Below are 12,756 nucleotides of genomic sequence, written 5' to 3'. Positions count from 1 at the left end.
AAAGGTTCGAATTTTTGATGAAAATTTGTTGAATTTTTCAAATTTTTTTTTATAAAGTTGGTTTGGTCAAAACATGAACAATATTTTAGTAAAATAATAAAAAAATTTATATGTAAAAATTGTGAATATTTAAAATAATCAACATGTGCACCCTTTTTTGAGTCACTGCATGTATATGAATACATTCATACAAATCTATGCATAGATAATCAGCGTATATCGCCGCGTCTTTTTGTTTTAACGCTTTAACATTTAGCTAATTATCTTATAACAACTCGCGCGCAAAGTGTGAGTTTGTTCATATGCACATTAGACTGCATCACCAAAAAAAGTTTTTCTGCCGGGATTATAAAATCTATTATATTTTAAGACTTCCACCGGAATATTTCGAAAAAATATTAAGATTTAGGTGAGCTGGACCGAGTTGCAAATACCTTCAAAAATGGAGTTTTTTTATGAATAGAAATAGTTTCTAAAAAGGCTTTTTTTTTGAAAAAAAATCTCTCAGATGACAAAACAGTTTAAGTTTAAAAAATCTATATAAAAATATTCAAAAATTGTTTCAACGGAATTTAATAATGAGATTTTTTATGCTGTTTTTTAACTTTTCTCCAAGCTTTGTGTAAGAAAAACTTGAATAAGTGGGCCAAAACTATACCCATATAGAAATTTCTTAAACCAGTCTTTGAAAAAAGTTCAAAAACAGCATCAAAACACTCATTATTATGATTGCGTTGAACATTTTTTTTTAAATATCATGAGGTGTTTTTTTGCAAAAAATACTTAAAAAACTGTTTTAATCACAAAAAAGTCACATTTTTGAAGGTATTTTCAAATCGGTAAATTTCACGTAAATCTTAATATTTTCCAGAAATATTTTGGCGCAGGTCTTAAATATAATAGATTTTTGGATTCCGGTGGAAAAACAGTACTGATTTTTTTTTTGGGAGCGATGCAGTCTAATGTACATACATATGTATGTATGTATGTATGTATGTATATAGTATGGCAAAAATTACACGCTTCGAAATGTAGCTGGTTATTAACTGATACTTTTATTTTACTTAAAAATTTTTTGTTGTTTGTTTTGCAAATTGTATTCCAATTTCGACTCGACCTAACATAGAGTAGTGTCTAAGGTCATTGAATTGTTGATGCGTTAACTTTAAGACGCACATATTTATAATAAATGGCCGAGCTTCTCCTCCAATTTGTGGTGTGTGTCTTGATGTTATTACGCAAATGAAGGAAGTTTTATGCCGCCTCCGAACGGCAAAGGTATTTTATGAAAAGCTTTTTGATAGCAGAAATACGCTCGAAGGTTTGCTATTGCCTGCCGAGGGGTGAGCACAGTGAGACATTTTTTTTCTAATTTAGGGATCGAACCCAGGTCCTAAGGAGTAATAGTACGCATATCTAAGCACTTAGCCACAGCGGCACGTACATATCAAACAAAGTGAAATTGACTAGTTCACAATGTATGTATGTATGTATATACGTTTATGTAGTTGTAACGTTCTCAAAATATAAATACCCTGCAGGAAATACCATATCTAACTACATATACATACATAAGTAACTTGAAGTTTTTTAGGAAGGAACTAAAGGTCACTATTATCTGCATATTTTCTTTGAAGAAAGCTGACTATATTTCCGTGGCGATGACCGCGAAATTGTCAATGGTGGTTACCTCTACATTAGACGTCAACTAACTTTTAACTAACTACTTTAACTTTACTACTTTTGGACATAAAATATCAATAAGAAAAACGATACTTTTTTTTTAAGTTTTTATTTATTTATTTACTTTATTTAACTACATATTTGTTTAGATAAATTCATATTTGTTTAGGCAACTTCAAAATAATAATATAAAATTTCTCTCTTCATTTTATTTGTTCTGAATTCCAAAAAGTATTTGTGAAGTGCAGAAACAAAGATTATTCAAAATAAAATTTGTATGAGGATATTTAAATATAAACTAGTTTAAAGAAAACAATTTCCCGATTGCGTCTGCATGACTCCTGCATTACTTTTCAACTATTTTCAAGTTAGCTTTTTGTAGTTAACTACAAGTTATATCTTCTAATATATAAAAATCTCGTGTCACGGTGTTAGTGGTCGAACTCCTCCGAAACGGCTGGACCGATCTTTATGAAATTTTTTGTGTATATTTGGTAGGTATGAGAATCGGATGTAAAGTATATTTCATATCGCTAGGTTCAGGGGGCGTGGCACCTCCCATACAAACCGAATATTTCATACTGCATATCTCTGGAAGTGTTCACGGTAGAGTACTCTTACTTGGTATGGAGATATATCAAACCAATGGCATACTCATGGAGAAAAATTGTGGTTATTGGAAAAAGGGGCGTGGCACCTCCCATACAAACCGATTTTTTCATACTACATATCTCTGGAAGTGTTCATGGTAGAGTACTCTAACTTGGCATGGAGATATATCAAACCAATCGCATACTCATGGAGAAAAATGGTGGTTATTGGAAAAGGGGGCGTGGCACCTCCCATACAAACCGATTTTTTTATACCGTATATCTCTGGAAGTGTTCATGGTAGAGTACTCTAACTTGGTATGGAGATATATCAAACCAATCGCATACTCATGGAGAAAAATTGTGGTTATTGGAAAAGAGGGCGTGGCCCTCCCATACAAACCGATTTTTCATACTGCATATCTCTGGAAGTGTTCATGGTAGAGTACTCTAACTTGGTATGGAGATATATCAAACCAATGGCATACTACATGGAGAAAAATTGTGGTTATTGGAAAAAGGGGCGTGGCACCTCCCATACAAACCGATTTTTTCATACTATATATCTCTGGAATTGTTCATGGTAGAGTACTCTAACTTGGCATGGAGATATATCAAACCAATCGCATACTCATGGAATGTTTGGAAAAGGGGCGTGACCTATCAAACCGATTTACATCGCATACTCTGGAATCATGGTACTATTGAAGAAATAAACATCGATCTGAGAAATTGTGTTGGAAAAGGGGGCGTGGCACCTTCCATACAAACCGAATTTATCATACTGCATATCTCTGGAAGTGTTCAGGTAGAGTACTCTAACTTGGCATGGAGATATATCAAACCAATCGCATACTCATGGAGAAAAATGGTGGTTATTGGAAAAGGGGGCGTGGCACCTCCCATACAAACCGAATTTTTCATACCGCATATCTCTGGAAGTGTTCAGGTAGAGTACTCTAACTTGGCATGGAGATATATCAAACCAATCGCATACTCATGGAGAAAAATTGTGGTTATTGGAAAAGGGGGCGTGGCACCTTCCATACAAACCGAATTTTTCATACTGAATATCTCTGGAGGTGTTGATGGTAGAGTGCTCGAACATGGTATGGAGATATATGAAACCAATCGCATGCTCATGGAAAAAAATTGTGGTTATTGGAAAAGGGGGCGTGGCACCTTCCATACAAACCGAATTTTTCATACTGAATATCTCTGGAGGTGTTGATGGTAGAGTGCTCGAACATGGTATGGAGATATATGAAACCAATCGCATGCTCATGTAAAAAAATTGTGGTTATTGGAAAAGGGGGCGTGGCACTTCCCATACAACCGATTTTTTCATACTGCATACCTCTGGAAGTGTTCACGATAGAGTACAGGAATTTGGCGATTAGGGTGTCCCTATCCTAAAATAATTTTCTCTATTTTTTCTTTTAGATCTTTTGGTATTTTTGTATGAAAAATCTAATATATAAAAATATCGTGTCACGATGTTTGTGGTCGATTTCCTCCGAAACGGCGTAACCGATTTGAATGAAATTTTTTGTGTATATTTCGTAGGTATGACAATAGGGTGTAAATATGCAAGTGTTCATAGTAGAGTACTGGAACTTGGTATGTCCAAGACATATAAAATCAAACGCATAGTCATGAAGAAAAATTTGAAAGAAGAAAAATTTGAAGAAAAAGGGGCGTAGCACCTCCAATGCAAACCGAATATTTCACACTGCATATCTCTGGAAGTGTTCATGGTAGAGTACCTGAACATGGTATGGAGATATGAGAAATCACTCCCATACTCTTAGGAAAAATTGTGGCTATTTTATAAGGTGGGTGTGGCGCCTTTCAAATGGTACTGAAGCTATTACGTATCTTTGTATGCATATACAATTTTGCTAGGTTATTTAAGATGGTAATGGAAATATGCCTTCCGACAACCACCAAACCGTAATATTAGAAGATAAACGCGTCACTGAAAATCATGGACGTGAACTGTTGGTGAAAATGTTGTACCAAAATGTTTCAATACAAAAAATTAATTTTGGGCGGGACGAAGTTCGCCGGGTCTGCTAGTATTTTATAAAAATCCCGCAAAAAGTTGGTTATTTTTTTAGTAAATTTTTTCTGGAGGGCACATTATTTATTGTATACGCATATCAAGCCCTAACCGCCAAAAAGATGTAAGTGACATTTTTTTCAAAATTTGATTTTTAATGCAGAAATGCATCTGGATGCTCTAGGAACATTTTTGCATCAAAAATAAAATTTTGAAAAAATGCCGCTTACATCTTTTTGTCGGTTAGGGCTCGATATATATGCATCTCTTAAATAACATAAACAGATCGAGCGAGCGCTAACTATGTAGTTTCTATTTCATTGTCTATGTTGTCTTATCTGTTTCATGGCCAGGTTTTGCGACTAGCATTTACATACAAAAATCTTGCAACTTAAGTGTATTGGCCTTCTTCGGTTTAAGCTGAGATCAAAAAATTTCGCAATTTGCGAAGCAACGCCATGTTTACACCAAATGGAGACGGGTCCTTTCATTGCGGTCGTGAATGCCTTTGCTCTTGGGAGCCGGGGCGAAGATTCCTTTCACCATACATATGTATGTATGTCCAAGCCAGCGTAATCGTTGTATTTTTGTGCGTTTGACTATGTCCATGCCATTATAAAGTTCGTTGAGATCATAATTCTTCCTTCGTCTTCTTCAGCACTGCTCGCACAGCGTTCTATTTTGGATGAAAGGGACCAAATCAAATAGAACGAGAAGAGATAGCGAAATAAAAGTAACCATTTGAGGTTGGATGCAACTTTTGAAATCTGATTCGGATTCGCTTCAGATTAACTAAATTTAGTTTTTATCGAAATATTTTTTTTGTGTCTTTGTTAGCTATAATGCTGTACCGTTTCATATTGACTATTTGCTGCCCGGCACGTGATGGATATGAAATACACTATGGAATAAAATATTTGCAGCTGCGGGAACTTATCAAATCGACATTAATAACTTTTCATATTCAGTTACATATTTTATAAAGATTACTATTAGATAAAGCCGAATTAACAAGTTGATCCGGATTAACAACGCTGCCGTCTGTCTAAGCTTTAACTTGGCCATACAAATGCCTGAATTTTCAAGCACAGTGCATATTAGATGAATGACAAATTATTTGTGCAACACAATTTTCCCGAGATAACATTTAATTTGGATTTTGTAGTAACAACTGCCAAAGAACAAATTTTGGAAGTCTTTCTATTTTCACTTAGTCTGTGACAACTTTGTTATGCTACCCACTGTATGATGTTAGATTTTTGTCCAATACTGTACTGCGTACGTTAGGTTTTATTATGGTAATGAATTCATATACTGAAATCGAAAATCAATTTATTGGACTTAATTAACTGTTGTCAAACCGCCCAGTAACAACACACCAGCGAGTTATGTTCCAATCGTTTATTTATTGCATTGCGAATATAGCACGCACATTTGCAATCATGCCATCAAGATTGGAAAAGGCGATCAGCTTATTGTTTTTGAAGTATTTCATCCATCTAAAATAGTGATTCCCTAAGTGGTCCCGGTAGACCCCCAGGGGTCCACGGGAGACTCGACGGGGGTCTACGTTGCCGTTAAAAAAAATATGGGTATCCACGAGTTGTAAGTCCACGCTGCACTTACCGTCACTTTGTGTCTTTATACGTGGGGAAGCCTTAAATGCCACCTGCAGACCAAAAAGAAACGGATGGATAACACTGAAATTGCTGGCGGCAGAGATTTGAGCACTTGTGTCTATAATGCTGAGTTCCCTGAGGGGGAATGCTGGTTTAATTCCAGCACTGAGTCCCAACTCACACACTAACTCTGGGCCAGGATCTGGGATCTTTTTCGAAGAATGGGGATAAACTTCAATTTTCTCTTACGAAATATGCTTCGGTCTTCCAGCTGGAGTATTTGCAATCCTCAAAACCAGAACCAGGTGGAAAACAAGTGGAAGAGAAGGAGTTTGCGTGTCTGTAGTGACAACCAAGCTGCCCTTAAGGCATTGGCCATTCCTCTATCTAAGTACTTCCAAACTAGTTCGACAATGAAAGTCTCGACTAAATTATGTTGGCAAACATAAGCAGCTCGCTTTACTCTGGACGCCAGGTCACTCGGGAGTGCCTGGCAATGATACGTCTGATCGTTTGGCCACAGTTAGCTTAGACCAGGTATTCCAGGCGAACCGCAACCAGTTATAGCACTCCCAACTTCGACCATCGAAGCCACCATCATAAACTGGTTGAAAACTTCGCTCAGCAATGACTGAGAGATGTTGCCTTCAATATGAGAAGGTCTATCTAGTTTTTTTGCTCTCACTGAGAAGACGGGACTGCAGACAACTTGTTGGACTACTGAGTGGTCACTTCATGTGGCATATGACAACTCCATTTGCCCATTCTGCCTTGAAGAGGATTAGATGGTGGAACACTTTTTGTGCTTCTTGCTTGCTTGCTTGTTTATCATCGGTTTTTCTTGATTCGGTCTTTTCTCCTTTGTCAGTTTCTGAATTTAAAGTTTGGCGGTAAAAGCTTTGTGGTTTGTTGTTCCAAGTGATGTGTTCTAAAAATGTGGGTGATGAATATTTTTCGCATCACTTTAAAACTCGGAGTGATAAAAATAAAAATTATGCCATCAACACAAATTTTGCAAGTACGTCACATCCAAATTCAGGAGCGAGCCGGAACATGTAGGAGTTTGTGGAGTTCTCTCAAAAAATATAACTCCTCAGGGCGAGATCAGTATTTTGAGGGCAGCAGGGGGTCCACCTAAACCAGTAAAGTTTTGATAGGGTTCTACAAGAAAAGCAAGTTTGGGAACCAATGGTTATATAGCAATTATGTTACAGTGGCCAATTCCTTTCTAGTCGCGTAGAATTTAAAACATGATTTAAGGGTTTGTGGAATCGCTTATTTGGTGTGCTGCGAAAGATTGTCGTCCAGTATTGTTGTTGCAATATTTGCTCACCCAGTAACTACGTATCGTTTGTATCAGTAATTTCAAAACAAATCTTCTGAAATGTTTTAACTTTCTTCAAAATCAAGTGCTAATCTTGAATAGTCTGCTTACCTAATCTTACATGTGCACGCAATTGGGCGCCTTGGGTACTTCAAATGTAACATGCAATTAGCACTTGCAAACATGTCAATTAGTAGTATTTTAAGAAAGAGTTAAAGCGTAAAATTGTTATTTGTATTTGGATTTATTTTTAAGATATTTACACAAAATTTGTTGAGTGCATCTTTGTGTTTAAGTGCATCTACCAGCTTAAGTGTATGTATAAGTACATATGTACATATATATCTATGAGTATAAGCTCTTTATTATTTAACAATTTTTGCATTTTAATGGAAGTATTTTTATTTTTATACATATTTCATGAGAACATGGTTCTCATCACTTGTAATGTCTAGTACAGTTAGTGCAATCATAACTAACGTCTGCATATTAGAGAAATCGATAACTTGAATATGTAGAAGAGTTAGCACTTAAAATTGTCTACTTCAAAGTGTTTTTTTTTTATCTATACAGTCTTTTGATTAATCAATGTAAATCTATAAATACATACAGTATCGGTCATATCAATAGAACCCCCATTTCAAGGTGATTTTTGTTTGCCAGTCCTGTTTAGTTATTTATTTTTCAATTTCAATTAAAATGTAGTTAATTCTATAACAAAACCCAAGTTTAAAACTTTGCGTAGAAAACTAAAAAAATGACACATTTTTATCCATATTTCACACTTTTTTTCTCAAAAGCGTTAGAATTTTTTTGAGTATATATGTATGTACATTGTTTTATAGCCCAGTCAAATTTAGTGCAAGTTTCAAGTGGCTGAAAATTACCTCCGATTTTTTTAGAATTTTTTGTCGCAACCCCCAACCCCAACACCTTTGGAAAAAAAATTCAAAAGTTTGAAATATGGCGTAATGAATAAACTTATATAAATTTGAGTGATAATAACAAAAATTTCGCAAAATCGCTTGAACTGTACGCCGCCTTCAAAACGCAAGCCATTTTCATTAAACGGATTTCAGTTAGCTGCATTTATTCTACTTATTCCATTCCAAAATCATAACTGAAACTTTAAAGACACTTCCGTCTTTTAATTAATTAAATACAAAGAACTTTCACAATCGAGTTCAAACTGGTAAGGAGACTGCGATTGTAAGCAAACACTTCATAAAAATTGTTTAATGTAGAGCTACAAAACCTTAAATTTAAATAAATTAATAATATTACAGACTTTCAGTTAGTTTTTCAAACAAATTTCGATGCGCGACATTCTGCAAATCCTTTTTTCGACCACTTTTTCAAACAATGAGAGCCATATCTCGGCAGTGGTTTGCAAAATATTGTCTCCAATACGTCTAAAGATTGCAGTTGGTTTTATATGTAAAACAATGGCTTAAATTTGCCCCTAAGAAATATTTTTTGATTTCAAAATAAAAAAGTTGAGGTATATTTTCTTTCGATATAGAATAATCCTGGGGGGTGAGAGCATTAAAATTCGTATTTTACCTTTTTACATGCAATTTTGGACCACCTTAATGCGGATACATACATACATACGCACAAACTTATTACAACTCCTTTGAAAATTTGAAATTTTCAGTGCTTGCATATCGACTCTCATTGCTAACAAATAAGTAAAAATTTGCAATGCTGATTTATAATAGGCCTTGGCTATTGTAAATCTTGTATTCTTTTGTATTTCAAATGGGATGTATCTACATATTGTATTTTGTTTCGGTAATTTATAGTAAATACTAAATTTAATTTATTTACAACAAATCGTGAATTGCTACATTTTCAGTTATTTGATTATTCTTAGACGTTATGTATTCCTTCTTTATCGTTTTATTTTGTATTTTTTTAATGTACATATAACACAGCCCAGCAAAATTCCAACAACTACAGTGACCACTGGTTATAAATGTATGTATAATTTGCTTTCTTTTTATGCTGTTCGGAAAATTCCTCCCTGCATCGTCATTCTCCTACTGTAGTGTGAAAAATGCGTTTTTTAATACATTTGATCCCAATAATCTCGAACACTAGAGCCAATTGAGGAATTTGGAAATAGAAAAAGTCCGTAGGAATCAACTAGCAAAATTTTGTTGGCCAGTGTAATCAAAGTCAAAAATTAATAGAGGCTTTTTTCAAAGCCGGTTTCCAAGCTTCTCCCAAAAATTGGAAAGATTTCCAAAAAAAGCTACCAAAATTATTGGTTAGTCGAACAATCGCGTGTGATCGCTAGACAACTAAAAATCCATCACAATTTCTTATGAAAAACTGTTCGCAACTAAAAAACTAACTAAAAATCAAGGAGACTTATTAGCCGCTTGAGAATTGCACTTTATTTGAAGTAAAATTCAAATACAAAACTGCCTACCTAAAAATATTCTGGAGATTCAGATTAAAAAGTTAAAAATTGTGATGAAAATTCGTTGAATTTTCCTAAGTTTGTAAATATTAAAAAAAACGAACACGTACGTAGTCACTTGTTTGAGTCACTGCATGTATACGGAATCCCTATCACCGATGCCAATTTGGCTATTTTCTACAAAAAATTTAAATTTTTTCCTTATTGTTTATCTAGTACTCCACAATTTAGGGGAGAAGCCACGCACTTCGAAATATTTCTGAAGCGCTAATCGTTTCTTATCTATGGAACGTGAATGCGTCAGCATATTTTTATTAATGATTTTCAAGATACCTTAAAAATGCCTTATCAACCATTCTGATTCACTTCGGGTATCCCAGTGTCGTTATATCGTAAAAATCAATGTATGTACATATGGTATGTTTATGCATGCATGAATTAACTTTGAATTCAATTAGAATTGTTCTTACGTTTGTTTTTTAAATCACATGTTTTGTCGCTTGCGAATCGTTTTAGTAGATAAAAATAAATTTGGCGCTGCGAAAATGGGCGCATCTCCAAATGTCAACTCATATATTAACCAGAAATCTACATATACACTATGTAACAGAGTTATTTATATGTATATAAATGTTTATACATACAAAGAAAGCTGGATATAACGAACCTTAATAAATCGAAAAACTCAATATAATATATTGACGATTAAAGTTCTGCTAACAAAAGCCTCTACATAACAAAATGTCGACTCAAAAGCTTCTACATAACGAATTCTGAATATGTTGACGATTAGAATTCCGTTATAAAAAAAAAACTAAACTATATAGATACTCATAACCAGGGAACGGATGTTTAGGACCTAAACACCAATAAAAAAGACGAAATAAAATAGCGAAGTAGGCAGGAAAAGGCAAAATAAAATAGCGAAATAGGCAGGAAAAGGCACTAGAAATCAGGAAAAAAGGCAAAAGAAGGAACTAAAAAAAGGCAGAAACCGAAAAATAATCAAAAAATACATTTATTTTAGAAATGTTTTTTTTTGATCTAGTTTAATTATATGAAAAATTTCTACTCTGAATCTTTAAAACTTTAATCTCTATGGTCGTTGTAACATTAAACCATAAGATGCATTTTGAAGTTTTCTGACAGCATTTTCATTCGATTTTAGCGAAGAAATGTACTAAACGTGACCTCGACGTGAGTTGATATAAGGGCTTTTTCCTTGCCCCTTTACAACTAAAAATTGTCATTTTTTCGTGCGTGAGTCCCAAGAAATTTTGACATCTGATACTTCACAGCATGTTGCGTCACTCTTTCGCCGAGAAATAATGGAACAGGCATATATTTCTGGTGCAAACATGGGTTGCCTTGTGCTCTTTTTTCCACAGATATGCAGTTTTACACGGCCTCCGAACGCAAATGATTTTTCGGAGAAGCTTTTTCATTGCGGAAATACACTTGAAGGCTTGCCATTGATTTAGGTATCAAACGATACCAATAAAGTATCGATACTTTTACTCGCTTCAAATATCGCCAGAACGTATCGGATGGGGAGCAAGTCTGCATACTCAAAAAAAATTCTAAAAAATCTGATTAAAAAGTTGAAAATTTTCTGAATTTCGGCGAGTTTTGCGCAAAGTTTAGGAATTCTATTTTTATGGTTTTTGTTATAGAATTAACCATATTTTTATACAAAATTTTCGGAAAAATATTAGAATAAAAATTGTTGCATATATTGTGAAAAATTTGCTGTGCTAATACTTTGTTCCGGCAGTGTAAATGCGTGTAAAAAAAAACACTGAAAAGAGCCAAAATACAAACATATGTGAGAGTCGTAAAATATACACAATTTTATGATTCGCTTGGCGAAGAACTGGCATTCCATTATACATCTACAAAGTACAAGAAGTAGTAACAAAAATGGCATACAAACTAGGGTTTTCGATTACTCGCCCTTTTTCCAAAACCGGTTTTCGAGTAATTCGAAAATTTGCAATTTAGAAAAAACCGGTTCCTGATTTTGAAATTAGGTAAAACCCGGATAAACCGGTTTTATTTCCGTAGTTTTCGCAAAGTGAAAATGTTTATGCTGGTAAGAAGGCATGACCAAAAATTACAATAAAGCTATTACCAGTAAAGATAGCTTTTATTTAGAAAATAGCAAAGCAGAACAGTTTAAAATTTTTTTTTACATCAAAAGTAAAACAAACAAAAATCTGTGAAAATTACACGTTTGGTCTTATTTTTTTAACTTTATTTTAATACTTTATTGCCCTTTTTCTTACTTTTGTTCGCTTTTGAGTAGTGTTCTTGTCGCCGTAGCCGAGTTCTTATAGGTGATAACTGCCACTCAGGAGGTCCATGATTCAATTTCTACACATCGAAATAGCGTTCGCCCCTCGGCAGACAATGGCAAACCTCCGAGTGTACTTCTGCTTTAGGTCTCTCCATTTGTGTTGCAACATCAAGAAACACTGGTGGAAACCGATTCAGAAAAACCGAGCCAATCACCCTAATAAAAACATTACATAATGTTTAAACATTCTAACTTTTACGATCATCTAATATGCGAAAATTATGTACGTACTATTTTTAATTTATTTTTCTTCTTTTTCATTTGCAGATTTCGCTGTCACCACCCAATCAAAAATAGTCTTTTACGATGAACATTGGAAGGAAGTTATGTCATCGGCTCATCAATTTGAACATATCGGTGCCATCACATTCGATGAAGCCGAAGAGAAGATATATTTCAGCGATGAGTTACACCACAATGGCAGCATTTTCTCACTCATGATACCCAAAGACTACGAAGATCCGCATTTAATTGAGAAAATGGTACAGCGCACAAAGAATGAAGCAGTTCGTTCGCTTGCATACGATCCACTCGATCGTAAACTCTACTGGAGCGATTTATTGAATAAGAAAATCCTAATGGTATCTGTTGATGCTAATGAAACTACCACACCAAATGTGTTTATCGATTTCACTAAGGAAGTAACACTGCCCGATGGCATTGCTATAGACTTTTGCCGTCGTCAACTCTATTG

At 34.6% G+C, this 12,756-nt stretch overlaps 1 protein-coding gene across 1 annotated transcript in view; it reads left to right on the top strand.

Moving 5' to 3' along the window:
• The window catches only part of cue (Low-density lipoprotein receptor repeat domain-containing protein cueball), a 51,142-nt gene that overhangs the window by 22,763 nt on the left and 15,623 nt on the right, over nt 1–12,756 (top strand). The window contains exon 2 of the mRNA XM_017619168.1: nt 12,330–12,754. Coding sequence (XP_017474657.1) covers nt 12,330–12,754 — 425 coding nt within the window. The remainder of the gene's footprint in view (nt 1–12,329; nt 12,755–12,756) is intronic.

Source organism: Rhagoletis zephyria, unplaced genomic scaffold (assembly GCF_001687245.7).
Source record: "Rhagoletis zephyria isolate East Lansing unplaced genomic scaffold, Rhagoletis_zephyria_1.1 Rzeph_scaffold_01798, whole genome shotgun sequence".
Lineage (NCBI taxonomy): Eukaryota > Metazoa > Arthropoda > Insecta > Diptera > Tephritidae > Rhagoletis > Rhagoletis zephyria.
The sequence above is the reverse complement of the archived record's forward strand: the minus strand, read 5'-3'. Positions and strand labels throughout refer to the sequence as shown.